The 24,190-nt window shown below is 46.9% G+C and overlaps 1 protein-coding gene across 3 annotated transcripts in view; it reads right to left on the bottom strand.

Annotated features, from left to right (window-relative positions):
* The window catches only part of ELP2 (elongator acetyltransferase complex subunit 2), a 751,239-nt gene that overhangs the window by 652,815 nt on the left and 74,234 nt on the right, over positions 1 to 24,190 (bottom strand). For all 3 annotated transcript variants that reach the window (XR_003854643.1, XR_003854644.1, XM_029589989.1), the window contains exon 5: positions 2,889 to 2,966. Coding sequence is in view for 1 of the 3 variants with exons in the window: in XM_029589989.1 (XP_029445849.1) it covers positions 2,889 to 2,966 (78 nt within the window). In the remaining 2 variants the exon portion in view is untranslated. The remainder of the gene's footprint in view (positions 1 to 2,888; positions 2,967 to 24,190) is intronic.

Here is a 24,190-nt window from a genome sequence, read left to right as displayed (position 1 = left end):
CTGATTCCTATAGCTGACATGCGCACAGATGTTTCAAAAGAATCATATGCTGCTCAATCTTTGTGTTTTCCCGACTCAAGGCCCTTTTGGATAATGGCATTGAGTGGTTCCCTTTGCTGTTGTGGAAGATTATCTGAAATATCCTGTACTTGTTTCCACAGGTTTCTTTGATATTGTGTCATATAGAGTTGATAAGCTGTTGGAGCCTTGGAACGTTTTGTGGCCTAGTATGTCGAGAAATATTTGTTCTTTCCCTGGAGGGGTAGAAGAATGGGGATTTTGTTTTCTGGCTGTCTTCTACGCTGATTGATGTGGAAGCTGTGTTTTTTGGAACCAAGTACATCACATCTGTTCTTCTGTTAACAGGTGGAACTGTACAGGGGTGTTCCCAAAGACTGTGCTGTAGATCTAATAGCACTTCATGGATTGGTATGGCCATGACTTCTTTGGGGGCATCTACAAATTGGAGGACCTCCAGAGTTTTGTGTCTGGTGTCCTCTTTTGTGACCAGGTCGAATGGTATTGTTTCTGACATTTCTTTTATAAAATTTGCAAAAGAAAGGTCTTCTGGTGGGGACTTTCTCCTTTCCTCCGGTGGAGAAGGCTCTGATATGAGATCTTCAGTATCTGTGTCCGGGTCCATGTCTTCCCATGGACTATACTGGGGTTCTAAATGGGATCCAGATGGAGGAAGAGTGTCCTGTGTAATATGATGTTTTGGCATCGATGAAATTCTTGATGCCTTTAAGGGGGAAAATTTGGCATCGATGGTGACTCGGATGGCATCGACAGCATCGATGGGAATCGATGTCCGGCGTCCCCCAATGGACCGGGAAGAGGCATCGAAGGCATCGATGGAAGTCTTGGTTGTTGCGGTTTTTGCAATTCCTGATGGACTGGGTAAAGGGTCTGAATATTCAACATCATCTTCCGATGAGCCTGGAATAGGTATTGCCGGTGGAGTCATCGGAGGTTTCCTCGGTGCTATTGGTGCAGGTTACGTCAGGAAGGCACTGATCAAGGTATTAATACTTCTTATCAGTGGCGCAAATACCAATGGCTCCGGTGTCTGTGCCAGCGCGGGTATCGGCGTTGGTGGAGGTTGTAGATTCCAGATTGCCTCGATGAGTGCCTGTTTTATCATGGTATTCATTTCTTCCCTGAAGACTGGGACCGGGTCCACTGTCACAGGAGAAGGTACGATGGGCGCTACTGGCTCAGTCTCCAACACCGATCCCGGTGGGGAGCGCCTCGGTGCCTAGTAAGGAGGGGCACGGAGACTCGTGTACCCGGGTCCACTTCGCTATTGGCTCGATGGCCATCGATGCCGATGCGGTATCTGTTCCTCCACTTTGTATGGATTCGGTCCGATGACGGTGATGTCTTTTTTCTCAAAGAAGCAGCCCCCGATGTCCCAGATGGAGTCGGAGACAGACGGTCACTGGTTTTCTTCTTTTCTCGATGAGGTTTATCAATGGAAGAAGGTATTATCCTCGGTGATGGCTGCATAGATTTTGATGGAGTAACTTTTTTGAAGAGGCTCTCCATTTTATCTAGCCGGGTACGCCTGCCCTTTGGAGTCATCTACGCACAGGTGGAACATGCACGGACATCGTGACTGGAACTGACGCAAAGAACGCATATTTAATGCGGGTCCATTATCGACATCGTTCGGGGCAGTTTGGACGCTTTTTAAAACCCGTGGCCATGATTAATTTTTAAGGCCGGGAAATTGTCGATGGCCTGCGGGGACCGATGTGAGGTGCCAGGAACCGACTGAAAAAATACCTCGGAACGGTACTCACCGAACGTTCGTCGAAGGGAGACCCTTGTAGGGAATTTTTTTTTTTTTTTTTAAGAGAAAAACTGATTTTCCATGAGGAAATATTTGTGAGAGAACTCATAGAGCTCCTTAAACACGAGGCTAACAGCAACGCAGAAAAAAAGAGACTGAAGGGAGACCCCTGTGGCTGAAGGGATCATGGCATGCTGGGCATGCTCAGTGTGGCAGTCAAAAGTTTCTAGAAACTTTGACAGAACGTTTTCCGTGATAGGGTTCCGTCCAGTGACGTCACCCACATGTGAGGAGTACCATCCTGCTTGTCCTGGGATAACAAATTTGTGCATGTTTGGACAAAAGAAAAAGACTGAAGGTTCATGAGGCAGTCCCTGCAGGAACTCCCGCTCATGCTCAGGAGTAAAACTTTACTGGGCTAGAGAGATGGGAACATTCAGTGCTATCAGATGACATCACCCACGTATCATGGCTAATTCAGTCCTAGCTGTCAACAAAGATCACTACTTCTTCATGCAGCTCCCTAAACAAACATGCAGGGAAGGATCTAGACTAAAAGTGAAGGAATTTAACTCAAGTAAAATTTCTCTCATGTTCTCCTTAGTGCTTAGTTGAAATTCGCTCAACAATTTAACTGGACATGAGGATTTGGAGACTCAACTCAAACTTCCTTCAAACTAGTGTCAATCTTACATCTAATAGATACTTTATCTGAAATTTAAGTAGCTAACTTTTCACAATTCAACACCGATAGAGGTAAATTTTCCTGTCCCAAGGACAGCTTTAAAAAAAATAATTTTTAAACAATTCTCTTGCTGATTTTTAAAAAATCCTATCAGAGTAACAATTCTTCTTTGCTTTTAGTATCTCCACATCATACACCTTCAAAAACAGCTTATCTGCTTTAAGGTGAGATTTCTGCCAAATTCTCTAAAGTTTCTGTTTACCTTGTTGAAAGCATTTATCACCAATCTCATTTTTTTCTCATTTTCTTTCTATTTGTGAATTTTAGGTACTTGCTTTGATAGTCATAGATTCCATTGTTAGAATATGCTTCCGATAAAAATAAAATAAGGCAGAGCTGGGCACTCACCACCACTTTCAGGCAAAAAGGATAAGCAGACATCCAGCACAAATCCGTTTCCAAACAGCAAGGTCTGAAGGCATTCCACTAAGAAAGAAAAAAAAAGAAGGCAAGGAATAACCTGGACTCAAATACTGATAAATTAACATAAAAAACTTGAACAGAAATAATCTTGTAACAAAAGTATTGACTACATAGCAAAAATTAATCTGTTTATTCAACCGTAACATTCTTGAGTCATTTTTTATTATGCACCACAAAATTCAATCTACATGCCAAGTCAGCATAATGTGTATTTTCATAGTGCCTGCATAAACTTCCAGAAAACAGAGGGTGCTGCCTGCTTGAAAGTGCTATCTGGGGTTATGCTGAAGCCATTACAACATAGCAGCACATGCATCCAAGTCCAAAAGTAAGGCCAATAAAGTACTTCTTGGTATTTGCCCTTTAGTGAAAGTAGATGAGTGTTCCCAAATATCTACATATATACCCATTTCTCTTAGAAGCAATAACAAGGACTGTTCACAGTCAGCAGACCAGAGGGGTAGGGTTGGGGAGCACAAATTGAATGGAGTGCTCTTATTGCACCCTAGCATCATAACCAGGGCAAAATGACTTCATTAAGACAGCAATAAAAAGATCTTCTGATCAAATACCAGCAGGTAAACTTGACATATACTAACATTTATTTATTTATTTATTTATTTATTTATTTAACATTTGTATATACCGGGATTCATGTAACAATTTACATATCATCTCGGTTTACATTGTAACTCAGAGAACAGGCATGTAAGAATGCAATTACATAGAACAGGGCAGAAAACTTGGATTACAATAAAGGGGAAAAAAACATAATATATTATGGGGCGCATAAATAATATTGTAGGGTAAGGAAAAGAGACATGAAAAGGGACAGTGTTTAGACTGTCCCTTTTATTTTATACATAGCAAATGAAAGCAGAAAAAGACCATACTGGCCCATCCAGTCTGCCCAGTTAGGATTCTTCCAGTTAGATTAGTGAAGCATACAACACTCATACATAATCCATACATACAGTTAGATTAGTCAAGCATACAACACTCATACATAATCATGTCTTTCATGTGAACCTTCAACCCTTTTCCTACCAAAACCCTCTACAGTCATAAGCATGCCAAGTATTTGTTAAACTAGTGGCTTTTACCACCTTCCCTGGTAGGCAATTTCAGGCCTTATCTTCCTCCTTGATTCTTACAAAACCAGCATTTAAACTAACACCTAGATCCCACCTCCATGTATTTACACCAAGCTTTTAACAATTCACACAACCACCAAAACAAGCAAGCCCATTTTCCAAAATATCTAGCCTCCCCCATGTTCATTAAGCAAGGATTTTAACCATGATCACTTTGAGCAGGTTACACAATTCGTTTTTGAAAGCTGGATGAAATCCTGCTGCTGTTAGGGTCATAACTGCAACTCTGTCCTGGTTAACCCAATGCCATCTTAGACACCAGATACAGTCATAACACTACTAGTACTCCGGTCCCTCCCTTGGCCCACCCACCACCCGGCGCCTGCCCATCTCCACCTTATACTGTTGATGCAACTCTATCATTGCTCTCTGCTTCAATGGCAGGGGGAAAAGGGACATTGGTTTCAGCCAGCACCAACAAGCATCCTGACTTTTATGGTCTGGGGAAACAAATAAGCATGGAGGTAATTTGTTAATGTGGCTGTTACTACCCTTAGCCAATAAGCCTGATACTTTTGATGCAATTCCAACATTGCTTTCTGTTTCAGTGGCAAGAGATAACAGGAAATTGAATTAAAGAGAGAGGCTGTAATGCTGAAGGTGCTTGCGCCGATAGGCGCGCGCACACAAAGAAGCACATCAAAGGAGCCTGCCCCTTTGTGTGCTCCTGAAGTGAGAACCAGAGAAAGCAAATCCTAATTCAGCCATAACTAAGCACCTCCTAAAATGGAGCTGATCCACATCATTAAAACAATCACAAGCAAGGAAACCACAGAATTTTCCAGAAGACATAAAAAAACAAGCAAAAAGAGGAAAAACCTGATCTATCCTAAGATAAGCAACAATTCTCCTCCTATGGCCTGTTCCATCCAACTATTCACTCTCCTTTTACTAAATGAACAATCACTATCAAAAAAACTCCCACTGATAAATGACCTACTAAAAGAACTAAATCCCACTATTTTCTGCATTACTGAAACATGGCTGAAAAACAGTGACAATGTGTTATGGTTAAGCGGTGTTTGGGTGGATTCTTGGGTACTGTGGCAGATGACCATGCCCACGGGGAGGAGCCACAGTACTGGGCTAAACGCAAGATGCACAAACACAGAGTTAATTCTTTTATTATACAGCTTGAAGTGTACCACCAGAGGTGGCAGTAGTGAGGAAGTCTGGATGTAGCAGTCTCAGGACCCTTGGCAGAGGGGACCCTTCTCACCCCGTTGGTATAGGGGAATTCCGGTGTAGATTTCTCAGCAAGGCAGTACTGTGGATGAAATAGACAGAGTTAGATTACTCACTAGATGGTTACTCTAGGTATGCGATTCCACCAGGTTGAAGAAGTTGGTAGCGGCACCGAGGCAGGGAGAGCAGGCCCTCGAGGAGTGAGTACCTGATCCCTGTAAGGCACCTGAAATAAAGCAGAGGGCCCCCGAAGAACGTGTACCCAGGTTAGCATTACCCCGAAGGGCAGAGAGAGAGCTTCCAGCGGCAGCACGGAAGCGGCAGAGTAGCTTAGACCGGCCGAAACCAATCCTTTGCTAACTCAATGAGCTAGCAACTTAGTATAGGCTATATACCCGGATGGCGTGACATCAGTAGAAGGGAACGCCCCCGAGTTTTGTGCCAATGCTGGAATAAAGACGTGGGTGGCGTGTGTGCGCGCACCCTAGTAGGCCCTTGGGAGGATCATGGTGGGAGGCAGCACCATAGCCATTCCGAGGACGCCAGAGAGGTCGGCTTGTAGACGCGGCAGCAGCCATTTTCCCAAGGGAAGTGGGAGGACCCGTGAACAAGGTGAGGCAAACAGGGCGAAGCCGTCTAGCACCGACGGACGCAACAGTACCCCCCTTCAAAGGGCGTCCTCCGGACTTCCTACCTGATCTTGGTTTCTGAGGATGCATTCTGTGAAATTCTTGTAGCATCTCTTTATCCAATATATTAGCCAAAAGTGTCCAAGAGTTATCTTCAGGTCCATAACCTTCCCATGACAGAAGGTATTACCATACTCTGCCTCTTTTTCTTACGTCAAGGATAGCATCTACCTTGTACTCGATGTCTTCTTCTGCATCTATTGGTGTAGGTTCAGGTGTCTTGTTAGAGAACTCACTAAGGATCAATGGCTTCAATAGTGAGACGTGGAACGCATTATGAATCTTCAATGTAGGTGGTAGTTTCAGACTATAGGTGAGATTGCCTAATCGTCTGAGAATGGGAAAAGGTCCAACGAAGCGTGGAGCGAAGCAAGCTGAAGGTATTTTAAGTCTTAACTGCTTAGTGGATAGCCAGACTTTGTCACCAGGCTGGAAATCTGGAGCCTTCCAGTGGTGAGCATCATATCCTTTCTTAGCTCGAAGTCCTGCTTTGAGAAGCATCTCTTTGGTCTGAGTCCAGAGTTGTCGAATATCTTTGGCAGTAGATTGAGCTGCCGGGGACGACATGGACAGTGGAAGTGGCAGTGGTGGCAATGGTAGTCGTCTGTAAACCACTTCGAATGGTGTTGACCCAGTGGATGTTGCTGGATGAGAGTTGATGTGAGTAGCAGCCAGAATAACTCTTTTCGGGTCAATGATGTGTTGTGGTTCCTCTGGGATATCCTCAGAGAGGAATGAGCAAGATAAAGCATCTGCTCTGATGTTTTTATCTCCAGGGCGGTATTTCAGCACAAAGTCGAATCTGTTGAAAAACAGAGATCATCTCGCTTGCCTATGGTTTAGGCGCTGTGCGTGGCGGAGGTACTCCAAATTCTTATAGTCTGTAAAGACTGTGGCTTGATATTGTGCTCCTTCAAGCCAAGGGCACCACTCCTCGAATGCCATCTTTATCGCCAGGAGCTCTTTATCTCCTATTCCATAATTTTTCTGTGCTGGAGAGAAGCGACGAGAGAAGAATGAACATGGGTGTAAGGCCTTGGAATCACCGGCTTGGCTTAGCACGGCCCCTACGCCAACGTCTGAGGCATCGACTTCAACGATGAAGGGCTTAGTGGGATCTGGGTGTCGGAGACACGGCTTGCTCGAGAAGGCGTCTTTTAGTTTCTGAAATGCAGGTTTTGCCTCCGTAGACCAATTAGCAACATTAGCACCTTTCTTCATCATAGCTGTAAACGGAACAGTGAACGAGGAGTAGTTCTTGATGAAAGACCTGTAATAGTTGGTGAAGCCTAAGAAACTTATGAGAGCCTTCAGACCAGTGGGTTGTGCCCAATTCTTTATGCTCTCCAGCTTCTGTGGATCCATCTGGAACCCATGGTTGGAAACAATGTAGCCCAGGAAAGGCACTGATTCCTTGTGAAATTCGCACTTACACAACTTAGCGTATAGATGATTCTCACGGAGTCTTTGCGGCACTCTTTTGTCTTGGGAGAATATCAAGATGTCATCTAAGTATATGATGACACATTTGTAGAGGAGATCCCTGAAAATGTCGTTCATTAAATTTTGAAAGACAGCCGGGGCGTTGCACAGGCCAAAGGGTATCACTAAATATTCAAAGTGACCGTCCCGGGTGTTGAAGGCAGTCTTCCATTCATCGCCTGAGTGAATGCGAAGTAAGTTGTAGGCTCCTTTAAGATCAAGCTTGAAGAAGATCTTGGCTCCTTGTAGTCTGTCAAATAGCTCTGAGATGAGAGGTAGCGGGTAACAATCTTTCACAGTTATCTCTTTGAGACCATTGTAATCTATACATGGACGTAATGTTCCGTCCTTCTTCCCCACAAAGAAGAAGCCTGTGCCAGCAGGAGACTTGGAGGGTCTTATGAAGCATTTTTCAAGGTTTTCCTGAATATATTCGGACATGGCTTTATTCTCTGCCACGGAGAGAGGGTACACCCGTCCCTTGGGTGGTTCAGTGTTCGGCTTCAGATTAATAGCGCAGTCATAGGATCTGGGTGGCGGTAGTACGTCTGCAACTTCTTTAGAAAAAACATCTTGGAAGGATGCATATTGAGGCAGCAACCCCGGCATCACTGGGGTAGTTGGCATGCAGGGTATAGGAGCATCCTCCATCAGGCATTTACCATGACAGTCTAGACCCCATCGTGAAAGCTCCAGGGTAGCCCAACTGAATTGAGGCATATGCTGCTGCAGCCACGGTAGCCCCAGCACTAAAGGGTGCATGGCCTTCTCTAAAACAAAGAAGGAGATAGTTTCAGAATGGAGAGCACCAGTCCGCAGACATACTGGTTCAGTGAGCTGGGTTACTTCACCCGGCAAGGGCTCTCCACGAATTGAAGATAGGAGTAGCGGGGACTTCACAGTGGTAGTGGGAATCCACAAGTGCTCCACTAATCGTTGAAGAATGAAATTACCTCCTGCCCCTGAGTCCACAAGGGCAAGAGTATGATAATCTAAGGGTCCGCAAATCAAGGATACAGGAAGAGAGAGCGAAGGAGAGGGGGCAGTAAGACCTATGAAGAGTCCTCCTGCAGGACTTAGGTCTGCCAGTTTCCCGGACATATAGGGCATGTTTGAACAGCATGGCCAGCTTGTCCACAGTACATGCACAGCCCCAGTTTCTTCCGTGTTCTTCTCTCTTTAGCTGTCAGATGGCTGCGGCCTAATTGCATTGGTTCTTATTCACCAGCAACTGGAACCAGGGGAACAGGCCTGGGTGTGGACTGAACTCGAGTTTCACCCTGAAAGGGTCTTCTGGGAGTCTTGGTCTCTTGAACCTTGTCACAAAGTCGGAGATCAATCCTTGTTGCCAACTTCACTAGTTCAGCCAAGGTCTCAGGCATTTCACGAGCAGCGAGCTCGTCCTTCAGACGAGAGTTCAGTCCTTCAAAGAAGATGATCCTCAGGAATTTAGGGTCCCAGTGTAATTCAGACGCCAGTGTCTTGAATTAGATAGCGAAGTCAGCCAAAGGTTTATTACCTTGCTTTAGGTGAACCAAGGAGGATCCTGCAGTGGTATACCGGGCAGGGTCATCAAAAACTGATTTGAATAGCTTGAGGAATCCTTCAATGTCATGAAGAATAGGATCCTCATGCTCCCACAGCAAAGAGGCCCAAGTCAACGCTCTTCCTTCCAGATAAGAAAAGATATAGGTGGTCTTGGCATAAGCTGTGAGGGAAATTGCTAGGTTGCAGGGAGAAGTGCATGCAACACTGATTAATAAAACCTCTGCATCTCCAAACTTCCCCCGAGAAGCGTGTAGGAGCAGATAGATGTACAACAGTCTTGACCATCACTTCTGGCAGAGTAGCTTCTTTACCTGTGGTGGTGGTGGGTAAATTCATCTGTGTGTGCAGCAAGCTGAATTCAGTAGTCAAACTCTCCAGTGCACTCTGCTGTTCGGAGATTCGCTGGGCTAGGCCTGGAATGGCCTGCAATGAGATGAGCTAAGCCGAATCCATGGAGTTAGCAATCTGTTATGGTTAAGCGGTGTTTGGGTGGATTCTTGGGTACTGTGGCAGATGACCATGCCCACGGGGAGGAGCCCCTTGAGGTGCCACAGTACTGGGCTAAACGTAGGACGCACAAACACAGAGTTAGTTCTTTTATTATACAGCTTGAAGTGTACCACCAGAGGTGGCAGTAGTGAGGTAGTCTGGATGTAGTAGTCTCAGGACCCTCGGCAGAGGGGACCCTTCTCATCCCGTTGGTATAGGGGAATTCCGGTGTAGGTTTCCCAGCAAGGTAGTACTGTGGATGAGAAAGACTGAGAGTTAGATTACTCACTAGATGGTTACTGTAGGTATGCGATTCCACCAGGTTAAAGAAGTTGGTAGCGGCACCGAGGCAGGGAGAGCAGGCCCTCAAGGAGCGAGTACCTGATCCCTGTAAGGCACCTGAAATAAAGCAGAGGGCCCCCGAGCAGCGTGTACCCAGGTTAGCAATACCCCAAAGGGCAGAAAGAGAGCTTCCAGCGGCAGCACGGAAGCGGCAGAATAGCTTAGACCGGCCGAAACCAATCCTTTGCTAACTCAATGAGCTAGCAACTTAGTACAGGCTATATACCCGGATGGCGTGATGTCAGTAGAGGGGAACGCCCCCGAGGTTCACGCCAATGCTGGAATCAAGATGTGGGTGGGCATGCGCGCGCGCACCCTAGTAGGCCCTTGGGAGGAGCATGGCGGGAGGCAGCACCATAGCCGTTCCGGGGATGCCGGAGAGGTCGGCTTGTAGACGCAGCGCCAGCCATTTTCCCAAGGGAAGCGGGAGGAGCCATGAACAAGGTGAGGCAAACGGGATGACGGACGCAACACAATGTCCTCTTAAACCAAATTGATAACCCAACCTATGATATCTTTCACTTCCCTAGACACAAACGGAAAGGTGGGGGTCTCTTAATAATCTGCAAAAAATATCTCAAACTGAAACCAACCCACCCAAAGAGATTGCTATACTAAAATTTCCATCTCTAAATATTGGTCTGATATATAGCCCACCTGGGACACTCCAAAAAACCTGCTCACCTCTAATTGAAATCTTCACTAAATCATTTCCAGCTCCACAATCAACTCTAATTGTAGGAGACTTTAACCTGCATGTAGATAGCATACCAAATCTACAGCATGCAAAATCTTTCTAGATACTATTGAAGCCATGGGTTGGTCATAATTCGTATCCAACCCCATGCATAAAGCAGGTCACATCCTTGATCTAATTGTCGCCAATCAAAATAACTGTGTAATCAATTCCTCATAAAATATTGCCCTAGTCTGATCACCAGCTAATAAAATCTGAAATAACTCTCCTAACCACACAACAAACAAAATCACATAGCAATTAATCCTTCACCTACAGAAAAAAGATAGAAACTGAAACACTCAAAGACACCACTAAAAATAAAATAACCAAATTCAACCACCATAATGCCTCCTCATCTTTTGACTCCTGAGATAAAATCATCAATGAAATAGCGAAATCCCTATGCTGAATCCAGACTAAAAGGAAACACAACCAAGCAAAAAAAAAACTTGGTATACTGAAGAACTAAGACACACCAAACAAACCCTGAGAAAATCCAAAAAGCAATGGAGGAAATGTCAATCTACAGAATCCCTAGGAAAATACAAATCGCTATTAACAAAATACCGTGTAAAAATCAATGATGCAAAAAAGAAATACACAAAACAGATTCATGATGTAATATTTAATTCAAAATTACTCTTTGAAACAGTGAAAAACCTAACCAAAGACCCATCCTCCTCCACCTCAAATAACTATGACTTTACAAAAAACTAATGCAATGAATATGCTAATTCATTATTAAACAAAATGAATACACTTAAAAATCACAATTCTCACACTGAATACAAACAAAAGAGCCTGAAGAAAAATTTGATCAAGTGAAATGGAATTCATTTGACCTAGTATCTAAACTCAAAGTAAAACCAAATCATCACTAAATTAAACCTGCTACCCACCCACTAGACCTCATCCCTGAAACAGGTACAACCCCAACACCCTTATGGAAGGCGGCTACCGCACTGACATGAACCCTGATAGAAGATGTTTGGAGACCTGACTCCGACAGGTGCCAGAGATAGTCCAAAAACTTCGGTGTGGAACAAGTGAAGGGATCGATGGACATGGATGTACACCATACCGCAAACCTGTTCCATTTGTAACGATAAGACTTCCTTGTGGAAGGCTTTCGTGAAGCTACTAGGACTCAGGAAACAGGCTCTGAAAAGTTAAGGGGGTTGAAGTATTAACCTTTCAACATCCAGGCAGTCAGGGAGAGGGCCTGGAGGTTGGGGTGACAAAGGCAGCTGTTGTTCTGAGTGATCAGAAGCGGGTCCTTCCCCAGAGGAATGTGCCGGTGTACTGATAGGTCGTGGAGAATTGGAAACCAGACCTGGCATGGCCAATGAGGGGGCTATGAGAATCATTAGTCCCTTGTCCCTTCACAACTTCACGAGAATCTTCGAAATGAGTGGAAGTGGAGGGTACGCATAAAGGATACCGCTGGCCCATGAGAGGGAGAAAGCATCTCTTGGTTGAAGGTGTTGGCTGCGAGTGAGGGAGTAGAAGTTCCCTACTTTGCGGTTGTGGATTGACGCAAAGAGGTCTATGTGAGGGTAACCCCAACGTTGGAATATTGAGTCCGCTACAGTGGGGTTGAGGGACCACTCGTGCGGTTGAAAAGTGTGACTCAGCTTGTCTGCCAACACATTGTCCACTCCCGGCAAGTAGGCGGCACTGAGGTACATCGAGTGGGAAAGTGCTTCCGTCCACATCTGTGCAGCTTTCCTGAGGTAGAAGCCTGTTCCCCCTTGCTTGTTCATGTACCACATGGGTACCTGGTTGTCTGTTTGAATCAGGATGACCTGATTGGAAAGGTGATCCTGAAAAGCCCTGAGAGCATATCTGATTGCACAAAGCTCCAGGAAATGTATTTGGTGTTTGGCTTCCTCTGGAGACCAAATGCCCTGAGTTTGCAGGTTTGCAACATGTGCACCCCAGCAGAGGTTGGAGGCATCTGTTGTCAAGGTTATTTGAGGTTCTGGAGCCTGAAATGGAAGGCCTGAAGCAGATTGGATTGGTTTATCCACCAAGCCAGCAATAAGTGGAGCTGGTTGGTGATTGTGGACAATGGTGGACGTTGGCTGAGAAGACTGAATCCACTGCAATTTTAGAGTCTACTGCATTACTCTCATGGCCAGGTGGGCCATGGGAGTGACATGCACCGAGGAGGCCATAAGACCCCAGTAAGATCAGAAAGTGACGTGCAGTTGAGTGTTGTCGAGACTGCAGTCGATGGGCCAGAGAGGCGAGAGTGAAAGCTCGATCTTGAGGTAGGAAGGCTTTCACTTTTAGAGTGTCCAAGTCGGCCCCTATGAATGATAGGGTTTGAGAGGGAACTATCCTGGATTTTGGATAGTTTATGAGAAACTCTAGGGAGATCAGGGTATGGCACGTGAAACAGAGACGTCATTGCAGCTTGCTGAGTAGGAGCCCTGATCAAGCAATCGTCGAGATAGGGGTAGACGTGGACACTGACTCCTGAGAAAGGCAGCTACTACTATCAGGCACTTGGTGAAGACTCATGGGGCAGAAGCTAGGCCAAATGGTGACACTCGATATTGGAAGTGTTTTGGACCTACTAGGAACCGCAGGAATCTGCGATGTGATGGAGAATTGAAATGTGTGTGTAGGCGTCCTGGAGGTCTATAGAGCAGAGCCTGTCTTCCCTTTGGAGAAGGGGAAGAAGAGAACCCAAGGTCACCATCTTGAATGTTTCTCTTTGTAGGTATTTGTTTAAGGTGCGAAGGTCCAGTATTGGGCGAACACCACCTGACTTTTTTGGTATCAGGAAATACCGGGAATAGAACCCCTGCCCCTGTTGGGAGAGGGGCACGGGTTCTATTGCTCGGGACTGGAGGAGGAGGGAGACCTCCTGCTCCAGGAGCGATGAGTGGTCGGATGTTCCCCACTTCAGCCGAGGTGGGGAATCTGGTGGAACAGAGAGAAAGCTGAGGTGGTAACCTTCGGTTATTACAGCGAGTACCCACTGATCTGTGGTGACTGTGTGACATGGTTTGGAGAAGTGGCACAACCAGCCTCAGACGGGAATAGCCGGAAGTGGAGGCTGGGTACTGCTCTCTAGGAAGGAGTCAAAAGCCAGATGCTGGACCTGGCTGGGGGGCTGGCTGTGACTTCTGAACTCGAGGTTGCTTGGATTGGCCTTTTTGGTAAGGCTTAGATCTTCAAAATGCATCCAGAAATTTCTGTTCCTTTCCTGAGGGAATGGAAGAGTGAGTTTGGAGCGTCGTGCCCTCTTCTGGGCTGACTCCACAACTACTGAATGATGATCTAGTTGAGCTCTCTGAAAGCCAGGGGCTGGCTGAACTAGATAGGTGGCATCTGCCTTACGGTTGACAGGTGCCACAGAGCCAGGGTGCTCCCAAATTCTCTTTAAAAGGTCCAAGAGGATGTCATGAATAGGGATAGACATGATTTCCTTAGGAGCATCAAGAAATTGGAGAAGTTGTAACATCTTATGCTTAGAGTCCTCTTCAGTCTGAAGCTGGAAAGGAACTGTTTCAGACATTTCTTTAACAAAGTTGATAAAGGACAAGTCCTCTGGAGGAGAACGTTTCCTTTCATCAGGAGAAGATTGTATGGCTCATCACCAGCTCCCATATGTTCATCAGAAGGGAGTAACGGTGGAGGAAGTGACGTCACTTCCCATGCTGGACGCTTGAGAACGGGGCTCCTCACCCGACGGTGTTTTTCGGCGTAGCTTTTGCGTTCCTCGCGGCGCTTTTTCCAACCACTGTGCACATTCGGAAGCAGAATACGGGGGCTACATGGCGGCGAAAAAATCTTCCCCGGATCTACAACAATTTTCTTATAATAAGCTCGGGGAAGCGGCGGGGGCTGAGGCGCACAAAATGGCGGCGGACACGGGGCAGAGGCAGACGGAGGAGCTAGAGTGCACTCTGCCCGATCTAAATGAGGACTCTTCGCTTCGAGCGGAAATGCGCTCGTGGTTCACGGAGCTCCATACAGACATAAAATCTTTTCAAGCTGAACTCGCACTTACCCTGCAGGAGATGAGGGAGGAGCATGCTACCATGGCACGCCAGCTGGCGGAGGCGGACACGCGTTTGGACGAACACGATGAGCGTTGGGCTGCACAGCAAAAAGATTTATCCACCTTGCAGGCCCGACAGACAGAGCTAGCTGACAAGCTCGAAGACATTGAAAATAGAAATAGATGCTGTAATTTGCGCTTTAAAGGGGTGCCAGAGGGTGAGGCTTACCAGGACTGTACTTCAGTCATCCAGCGGATCAGCGCTATGATCCTGGGGGAGCAGGCGCCTGAAGGTGGAGAGCCCGCTTACAGCACTCAGATTGAGAGAGCCCACAGGTCGTTGGGGCCTAGGGTTGGCAATACCCCCAGAGACATCATTGTCTGCTTCCACTCATTCCTGTATAAGGATAAACTTGCTGCTGCGGCGCGCCGACAACGCATCTGGAGGTGGGAAGACCACGATATTGCAGTGTATGCAGACCTGGCTGCCACCACCCTGCGGAAGCGCTTTGCGTTTAAGCCCATTACCACGGCCCTCACCGCGGCGAAAGTCCGGTACAGATGGCTCTTCCCATTTGGTATTTGGTTCCAGGTGGAGGGGAAATCTTACAAGGCTCACACTTTTGAGGATGGCGTACAGGCGGCGAAGGAGGCGGGCTTGACTGTGGAGATACCTACTTCGGATCCCAAGGTTCCTAAGAGTCGACGCGCGGAACCACCTAGATGGCAGCGGGTTCCCAAGGGGGGTAAACGCCTAAGAAGAAACCCCAGTGATGTTCGGGTGGAAGACGTACCATCATGACTTATGTGACTCTATATCTAACCTTTTCTTTTTCAGGCTGCCTTGCCATGGTCATGGCTCCTAGTGGACATTTCTGCGTTATTACTTTGTTGGTTGCAGTTTTACACGCAGTGGTTCTTACCAGTTGTTTGGGTTTCATATTTTTGTATCTTTATATTTGATCATGCTACTTAGCCGTGAAAGCAATCGTATTTTTTGCTATTTAAGGGGAGGGGGGCGTCACTCTCGCTTCAGGATGGGTACTTCCTCCAGTAGATGCTGGGAACGATTGTATCCTTCCCAGGTGATTCAAAGGGGGCAGGGGAGGGAGGGGGGGTTTCAATTTCTTCATAGGTATTGCGAGGGTTTCGACCTGGGGCTTAGTTGGTATGCCATTTTCTATGTCTGCCTTGGATTCTTTTGCTCAGGGGGGGGGATGTCCCTGTCTGCTTATAAGGGCGAGTCCACAACTCCTAATAGGACCAGACATCTCCGGGTTCCCATGGTGCTTCCAGCGAGGTATGGTGGACCCCTATCTTTATCATGGCTACTCTTAAATTTGTTTCTCTGAATGTCAAAGGCCTAAATTCTGGGCGGAAGCGTAAGCTTCTTTTTCAGGAAATGGGTCGTCTACAGGCTGATGTGATTTATCTCCAGGAGACGCACCTCAGAAAACGGTATGAGGACTTATTAAAAAATGCCCAATATCCGAACCAATACTGGGCTGCAGCCACTAAAGACAATAAATATGCCGGGGTAGGCATCCTTCTCAAAAAGGATTTACAATATGAGCTACTGACTACTCATGCCGACGCTCAGGGGCGCTATCTAATTTTGAATATTAGAGTGGGGTCTGAGATGTACTCCCTTGTTTCAATATATGGCCCAACTTCTCATAAGGAAGTTTTCTACTCTCACCTGTATGATACTCTAACCACGAAAGCAGAAGGGAGTGTAATCCTCGGTGGTGATTTTAACACGACCCTGAATCCGGTATTGGACAATTCCACGGGGCGTAGTGCTGATTCCATTTCAGTTCGGAAAGCCTTGAAACGCCTCCAATCCCTGGTTTCTGGGATCGATATTTGGCGTTCTAGGTATCCCAGGTCTCGTTGCTATTCATTTTACTCGCACCCTCATAATAGTTACTCTCGCTTGGATATGTTCTTGGTGGATAGGCTGCGAGTAAATATGGTAAAGGCTGTGGATATTGAGCCGATCGTTTGGTCGGATCATTCTCCCATTTGGTTCACCCTACAAATCACGAATTATGATAAAGGGCAACGCTTCTGGCGTTTGAATGATTCCTTATTGGAAGACAGTGAGTTCCAACGTCAGATTGCTAGGGATATTCAGGACTATATGCAAACTAATGATACTGAGGGGATGGATCCAGGGATTCTCTGGGAGTGTCTGAAATGTGTTCTGCGGGGCTCGTTTATTTCCCGAGCCACTTTTGTTAAAAAAACAAACTGAGGGGGAGCGGCAGGGGTTGTTATTGCATCTTACGGGCTTAGAGCACTCTCACATGGGCGACCCCACTGATCTTCAGATTTCGCAGGCAATCCAAGAGACCAAAGATAAGATAGCGCAATTGGATTCAGCCAGGATTGCTCACCAGTTAACCTTGACGAGACAGCGGTTCTTCGAGGGGGGGAACAAAGCGGGGAAGTATTTAGCCCAAACGCTGAAACGTAAACAAGCCCAAGCTACTATTCAAAAAATTAAGGGAGCAGATGGAGTATTGTTGACCGATAATTCCACAATTAGACAGCGATTCCTTCAATTCTATGCTCAATTGTACAGCATGGACTCCCAGGTTTCGGTTGAGACTATCTCTCAGTATTTAGCAGATATCCCATTACCAGAGCTCACAGCTGTCCAACGGCAATTTCTGGATAAGGAAATTACTTTGTTGGAAGTTACGGAAGCTATCAACACTCTAAAAGCGGATAAGTCCCCTGGGCTAGACGGCTTTACGCCTAGATTTTACAAGAAGTTTGCCACGATATTGGCACCCATTCTTCTTGTTTTTTTCAACTCTCTGAGAGGGGGTTCCGCTTTATCTCCCCAGACCAATACGGCTGGGATCACCATATTATTGAAGCCTGGGAGAGATCCCTCCCTTTGTGGCTCGTACCGGCCTATTTCTCTACTTAATATCGATGTAAAGCTCTTGGCAAAAATTTTGGCCACACGGTTAAATTGCTTCATCTCGCAGCTTGTTCATACGGACCAATCGGGGTTTATCCCGGGACGGACAACTGCGGATAATGTGCATAAGATTTTTGACAGCATTTGGTTTGCAAAGCGATATAGGGTCCCCACCATAGCTCTCTCCCTAGATGCCGAAAAGGCGTTTGATATGGTTCATTGGCCATATCTGTTTTGCACTTTGGAGGGCATGGGCTTTGGTGCCTCTTTCCTACACTGGTTAAGGCAATTATATAATGGCCCCCAGGCTTGTTTAAAGATCAATGGTGGTTACTCTCCCAATTTCATAGTTGGCAGAGGAACCAGGCAGGGATGCCCGCTCTCTCCATTGCTTTTTGCATTGTTCTTAGAGCCCTTTGCCATTAAAATTAGAGGGCAGGTGAATATACAAGGGCTCACGATGGGCAGGATCTCATCTAAGCTATCCCTCTATGCTGACGATATCTTCCTTACCCTCACCAAGCCCGAACTCTCACTCACTCAGTTGATGTCAGAGATGGAGGCCTTTAGCAGGGTTTCGGGTTTCCGGGTTAACTGGGAGAAATCGGAGATATTGAACATCAATCTCACCCCCCAGAGTGTAGTACATTTGAAGGGCTTGTTTCCCTTTCGTTGGGCCTCTTCCCATATCAAGTATTTGGGTGTGCAATTGAGTGCGTCTCATGATCTTTTCACTCTTAATTATGGGTCTTTATGGAAAAAATTGGTTGGGGAAATGGAAGAGTGGAGCAGGTACCACATCTCCTGGATGGGGAGGATGGCGGTGTTCAAGATGTCCTTGTTACCAAAATTGTTGTATCTCTTTCAAACTCTTCCCATCCCTGTGCCTACCCCCCAATTTAAACTCTGGCAACGGAAATGTATGAATTTCAAATGGGCTGGGCGGAGACCGAGGGTGTCCCGGAGTGTCCTGTTTCGGCCTAAGGCGCAGGGGGGCTCGGTGTTCCGGAACTTGCCCGATATTATTGGGCAGCTCATTTCAAAAAAGTGGTTGATTGGCATAAGGGTAGGAACCCCAAACAATGGATACAAATTAATCAGGAGCTACTTGGGGGTACTCCTTTGCGGTCTCTTATCTGGCAACCCAAGAGGACATGGATAGTGGACCCGGGGACCGCTTTATCTCCTTCTATTTTGGACACTCTAGCGTTATGGCACCAGCATAGCGACCGACTTGTTGAGCGGAGAGAGTATCATGCTAGCTCCAGTCTATATGACCATAAGGACTTTCGTCCTTGACAGGATAATCCGGCCCTCCTTCTTTGGAAGAGGAAGGGAATTGTGGAATGGGGTCATTTATATGGGGCTCGACTGGGATTAAATCCTTTCCCGATTTACAACACCAATATAATCTGCCCGCTTCAGACTACTTTCCCTATATGCAACTCGCTCACTTTGCGAGAACTGCTCAGTTAGGGACACATTTGGCACTTGGTCCCTCTTCTTTTGAAAAATTATGTAAGAAAGCTGACACTTCTAGTCAGCTGTTATCGGGAATTTATCAACTACTGGCGAGGGAGGTTAGGACTAAAGTGAGCTTTCAACTGGCATGGGAAAGGGACTTGGGTATGGATATCTCTATTCCACAGTGGAAAACGATATTCCAAGGCCGCGGGAAAGGTTTTATAGCTACTTCCCTGATCGAAAATGCTTATAAGATTATGTATCGATGGTACATGTATCCTCAACGGTTGCACAAATTTATGCCTCGGGTTCCTGAATACTGTTGGCGGCGATGTGGGTCTGTGGGCTCTTTTATGCATATGTGGTGGGATTGTCCCATTTTACAGACCTTATGGGTGGCTATTCGTCATTGGTTGGGGGAGATGTTGCCGGGCTTCCCAGTTTTCGGTCCCGCTCAGGCTTTACTTGGGCTTAGGATTCTGGGTATGCCTGATGACCACAATCGGCTGGCCCACTATGTCATACTGGCCACACGCATGGCGATAGCCAGGGCGTGGAAGGATCCCCGGACCCCAACAAAAGCAGAGATACAACAGCAAGTAGAAAAAATATATTTATTGACTAAAATTACGGCTCTTCGACATAACACCAAGCCTAAATTTGACAAAACCTGGCAGTCATATACCAGATGGAAAGCCACTCAATCTACGGCTTCTCTCTAATATGCTCGGAGGTTGTCAATGTAGAGTTGTCTCTTAATTGGGTGGTTGCTTGTGATTCTCTTCTAATATATCAACTTCTTCCCTTGAAGTACCTATGGAGACGGGGGGAGGGGGGGGGGATTGGGGAAGGAAAACACAGTGGGACTTGTATAGTACATATAGCTCCATTATGACACTAATTTTACAGGTGCAATCCGATATCTTTTGTTCTGTTTTGCCTTCTGATATTGTTCTGGACTGTATCCTTGATATTCTGTATTTTGGTTTGTATATTTGCCACTGTTAATAAATCTTTAAATTACAAAAAAAAGAAGGGAGTAACGGTGTTATTCCGGAAGGTCTGGGCCTAGACATCGATGGCCTTGGAGGTGGAACCGAAGGCATCGATGGAGGCATTGAAGGCATTGATGGTGGCATCGAAAGCATCGATGGAATCGATGGATGTGTCAGTGGTAGCACTACGGAGGGTGGAATGGAAATCAGTGATCCTCCTTCTTCTTTCAATGACAAGGGTATCGGTGAGGAAGGAATCTGAGCCATTGGTTCCCTCGGATGCACCAGTGGAAGGGCACAGATTAACTTATCCATTCTTGCCAATAGTGGTGCAAGCGCCATGGGTATCGGATCAGTGGCCAGAGCAGGAACCGGCACCGATGGAGGTTTGAACCCCTGAAGTGCTTTATCGATGGCTTCTTGGATCATCTGATCCAATTCCTCACGGAAACCTGGGACATAGATACCCGGTTCCGGAGTAGGAGGCAGCACTGGCTTAGCCGGAGGATCCACTGGTGAAGGTGGAATTGTGGATCACGGCACCTGTCCAGGTAAGGAACGCCTCAGTGACCCAGAGACAGAAGAGATTGGGGCCTTTTCTGTTCAGAATTTCTTTGTCGGTGGCTCAGACGATGTTGATGCTGAGGGCTTGCCTGTATCGGTGGCCTGAGCTTTACGATGGCGGTGTCGATGTTTTTCTCGATGTTCTCCTCGGTCTTTCTCCTGAGGAGGAACAGAGGAGGTCGACACCTGCGGAGTCGAAGCCGGTCGGACAGCAGCGGTTTCCCGGTGCTGGCGCGAAGTAGACAGTACTGGTTCAGACGACGTCGAAGCTATCTATGGAGTCGGGGGTTTTGGTCAAAAGAGAAGTCCCATCTTCTCCAGCCTAGCCTTGCGACCCTTTGGTATCATTTGGGCACATTTGGTGCAAGAAAGAACATCATGGTCGGACCCGAAACACATCACACAGACAGTGTGAGGGTCAGTGATGGACATCGTTCGAGTGCAGTCAGGGCACCGACAGTAACCCGATGCCATGGCCTCGACAAAATTTAGCCACGGTGCGGTCGATGGCCGGTAGGCCGCGAGGGAAAAACTCAATGGGAATCGACGGCAAGCAGGTAAAAAACTTGCCGTTCGACCGTGGAGCAAACATATCGATAAAGGGACCCCTGTGGGGTAAAATGTTTTAAAGTTTTTGATGAAATTCCGTGAGGAAAATTTCCTGTCAGGAATCTCTGAAGAGCTCCTTAACCCGCGTGGCTACTGCTGTGCGGAAAAAAGAAGAATGAAGGGGGACCCCTGCTGGCTGCAGTGTTGTTGCTATGCTGGACATGCCCAGTAGGTGCCAGTCAAAGTTCTGGAAACTTTGACAAAAAAGTGTTCCGTGACTGGGCTCCATCCTGAGGATGTCACCCATATGTGAGGACTACCATTCTGCTTGTCCTGTGAGAATCTATGCTACACAGAAAAAATAGGGAGGTGTGGATATAAAACAAATCACTGATGTCTACATACTCCTTTAACAGATGATCAGGATCATCCAGAATTTGCACTTCTGATACCCCTCTTCAAGAAATTGAGTATTCAAACAGAGGTTCAAGTCCTTCTATCCCTTCTCTATATTTGCTATTTCTTAAGACTAGATTTTAAATTTCTCCTTTAAGCAGGCAGCAATCTGCTACATAATGGCTATATCAGGAGGCGGGGGCATTATATTTTGGTGGTTTGTATGCGTTTAAATTTTCAGTTAAAGATTTTTCTTTTTCCTGGGCCAATGCAATTTGTGCCCCATATTTTGATCATCAAATCTTTGATGTTTTGACTGGTTATTTCCAAATTCCAACCACGCTACTTTGTTTTCCAGAAATCTAGTAACCAGGGGGCCAGTGGTGACCACAAAAGCTAAGTGGGCCTTTAAGTCTTGGTCAAATCACAAATGGAGAAATTACTTACCTGATAATTTCGTTTTCCTTAGTGTAGACAGATGGACTCAGGACCAATGGGTATAGTGTACTCCTGATAGCAGATGGGAGACCGAGTCAGATTTCAAAGCTGACGTCAGCCTATAAATACCCGTGCAGCATGCTTAGCTCTTCAGTATTCTCCTCGAAAAGCAACTGTGGATATATGTGTGCTTTAATAACTTGATTAACTGGGTTAACTTGATTAACTTTAACTAGGACTGGTTCAACTGATTTCCAAACTGGAGACTGCCAGTGCACTCAGTCGGATAATGCAGACACCCGGCAACTATGGGTGTCTTGAACTAGGGGTAATACCTGGCTTACCCGTGCTTGTCTTGTTCTCAGGGTTTTTCACCCGAGGTTTCCGGATTCCGGGGCAGCCGTAGGCAGGATGCTGAGTCCATCTGTCTACACTAAGGAAAACAAAATTATCAGATAAGTAATTTCTCCATTTCCTAGCGTGTAGCAGATGGACTCAGGACCAATGGGATGTACAAACGCTATTCCCGAACAGGGCAGGAGGCTGCCCTTGGCCCACTTAGTACTGCCCTTGCAAAGGTTGTGTCCTCCCGGGCCTGGACATCCAGGCGGTAGAACCTGGAGAAGGTGTGTATGGAGGACCACGTCGCCACCCGACAGATCTCGGCAGGCGACAGCATCTTGGTTTCCGCCCAGGACACTGTCTGGGCCCTTGCAGAATGGGCCTTGACTTGTAGAGGTGGAGGCTTCCCTGCCTCTACATAGGCCGCCTTGATTACTTCTTTGATCCAGCGGGCTACAGTTGCCCGCGAGGCCACTTACCCCTGTTTCTTTCCGCTGCGAAGGACGAATTGGTGGTCCGTCTTTCGCACAGATTCTGATCTTTCCCGGTATCAGACTAGGAGTCTGCCGACGTTTAGATGGCGAAGACGGTGTGAGTCTTCCAAATCCTTGTGTTCGTCTGGAGATGGCAGAGAGATGGTTTGGTTTAGATGAAACTGAGAAACCACTTTTGGTAGAAAGGAGGGGAGAGTGCGTAGCTGCATGGATCCCAGTGTGAACCTGAGGAATGATTCCTGACAGGATAGCGCTTGAAGCTTGGAGATGCGACGGACTGAACATATTGCCACTAGGAATGCAGTCTTCAGGTCAAGAACCGTAGTGACAGACCGCGCGTTGGTCTGAAGGAAGCTCCCGCTAGGAAGTCTAGTACTAGACTGAGATTCCATAAGGGCACCAGCCCCTATGGAATCGGATTTGTTTGACCCCTCTCAAGAAGCAGGAAACATCTGGATGGGTTGATAGGCTGATGCCGTCCACCTTGGCTCTGAAGGCAGCCAGCGTGGCCACCTGAACTTTGAGGGAGTTGAGGGACAACCCCTTCTTCAAGCCGTCCTGCAGAAATTCCAGGATCTTGGGAATTTTGACTGTCTGCGGAAGGATCTCATGGTACTCACACCAGGCTTCAAATACTCTCCATATTCGTATGTAAGCTACCGATGTGGAGAACTTGCGTGCTCGAAGTAAGGCTTCAATCACTGCCTTAGAGTATCCACTTTTCTTCAGGCGAGTCCTCTCAAGGGCCAGACCGTAAGAGAGAATCAAATCGGGTCTTTGTGGAGGATCGGCCTTTGCCTGAGAAGGTCCCTGTGTGGAGGTAGGCACAGAAGGTTCCCCCCGCAAGAAGTCTTCGCATGTCTGCGTACCATGGCCTTCTTAGCCAGTCCGGGGCCACTAGTAGTACTAGTTCCCTGTGGTGTTCTATCTTGCGGATGATCCTGCCCAGTAGTGGCCATGGGGGAAAGGTGTACCGCAGGGCTTCCTGTGGCCAGGTCTGGACAAGGGCGTCGATTCCCCGGGATTGCAGTTCTCGCCTGCAGCTGAAGAACTTGGGCGTTGGACCAGTTTGCTAGTAGATCCATGGCTGGGGTTCTCCAGCGGTCTACTATCAACTAGCTGTGGTCGACAGCGTCCATTTCCCTGAGTCTAGACTCTCTCTGCTGAGGTAGTCCGCAGAGACGTTGTCTTTTCCCGCGATGTGTGAGGCTGAGACCCCTTGTAGGTTTGTTTCCGCCCACGCCTTGAGGGGGTCTATCTCCAGGGACACCTGTTGGCTTCTGGTTCCTCCCTGGCGGTTGATGTAGGCAACTGTAGTGGTGTTGTCTGAAATGACTCTGACAGACTCGCCCTGGAGTCTGTGGCTGAATCGTAGACAGGCTAGTTTGATTGCTCGGGCTTCCAGCC

Source organism: Rhinatrema bivittatum, chromosome 2 (genome assembly GCF_901001135.1).
Source record: "Rhinatrema bivittatum chromosome 2, aRhiBiv1.1, whole genome shotgun sequence".
Lineage (NCBI taxonomy): Eukaryota > Metazoa > Chordata > Amphibia > Gymnophiona > Rhinatrematidae > Rhinatrema > Rhinatrema bivittatum.
Note: the sequence above shows the minus strand (reverse complement) of the source record. Positions and strands in the feature narration are given on the sequence as shown.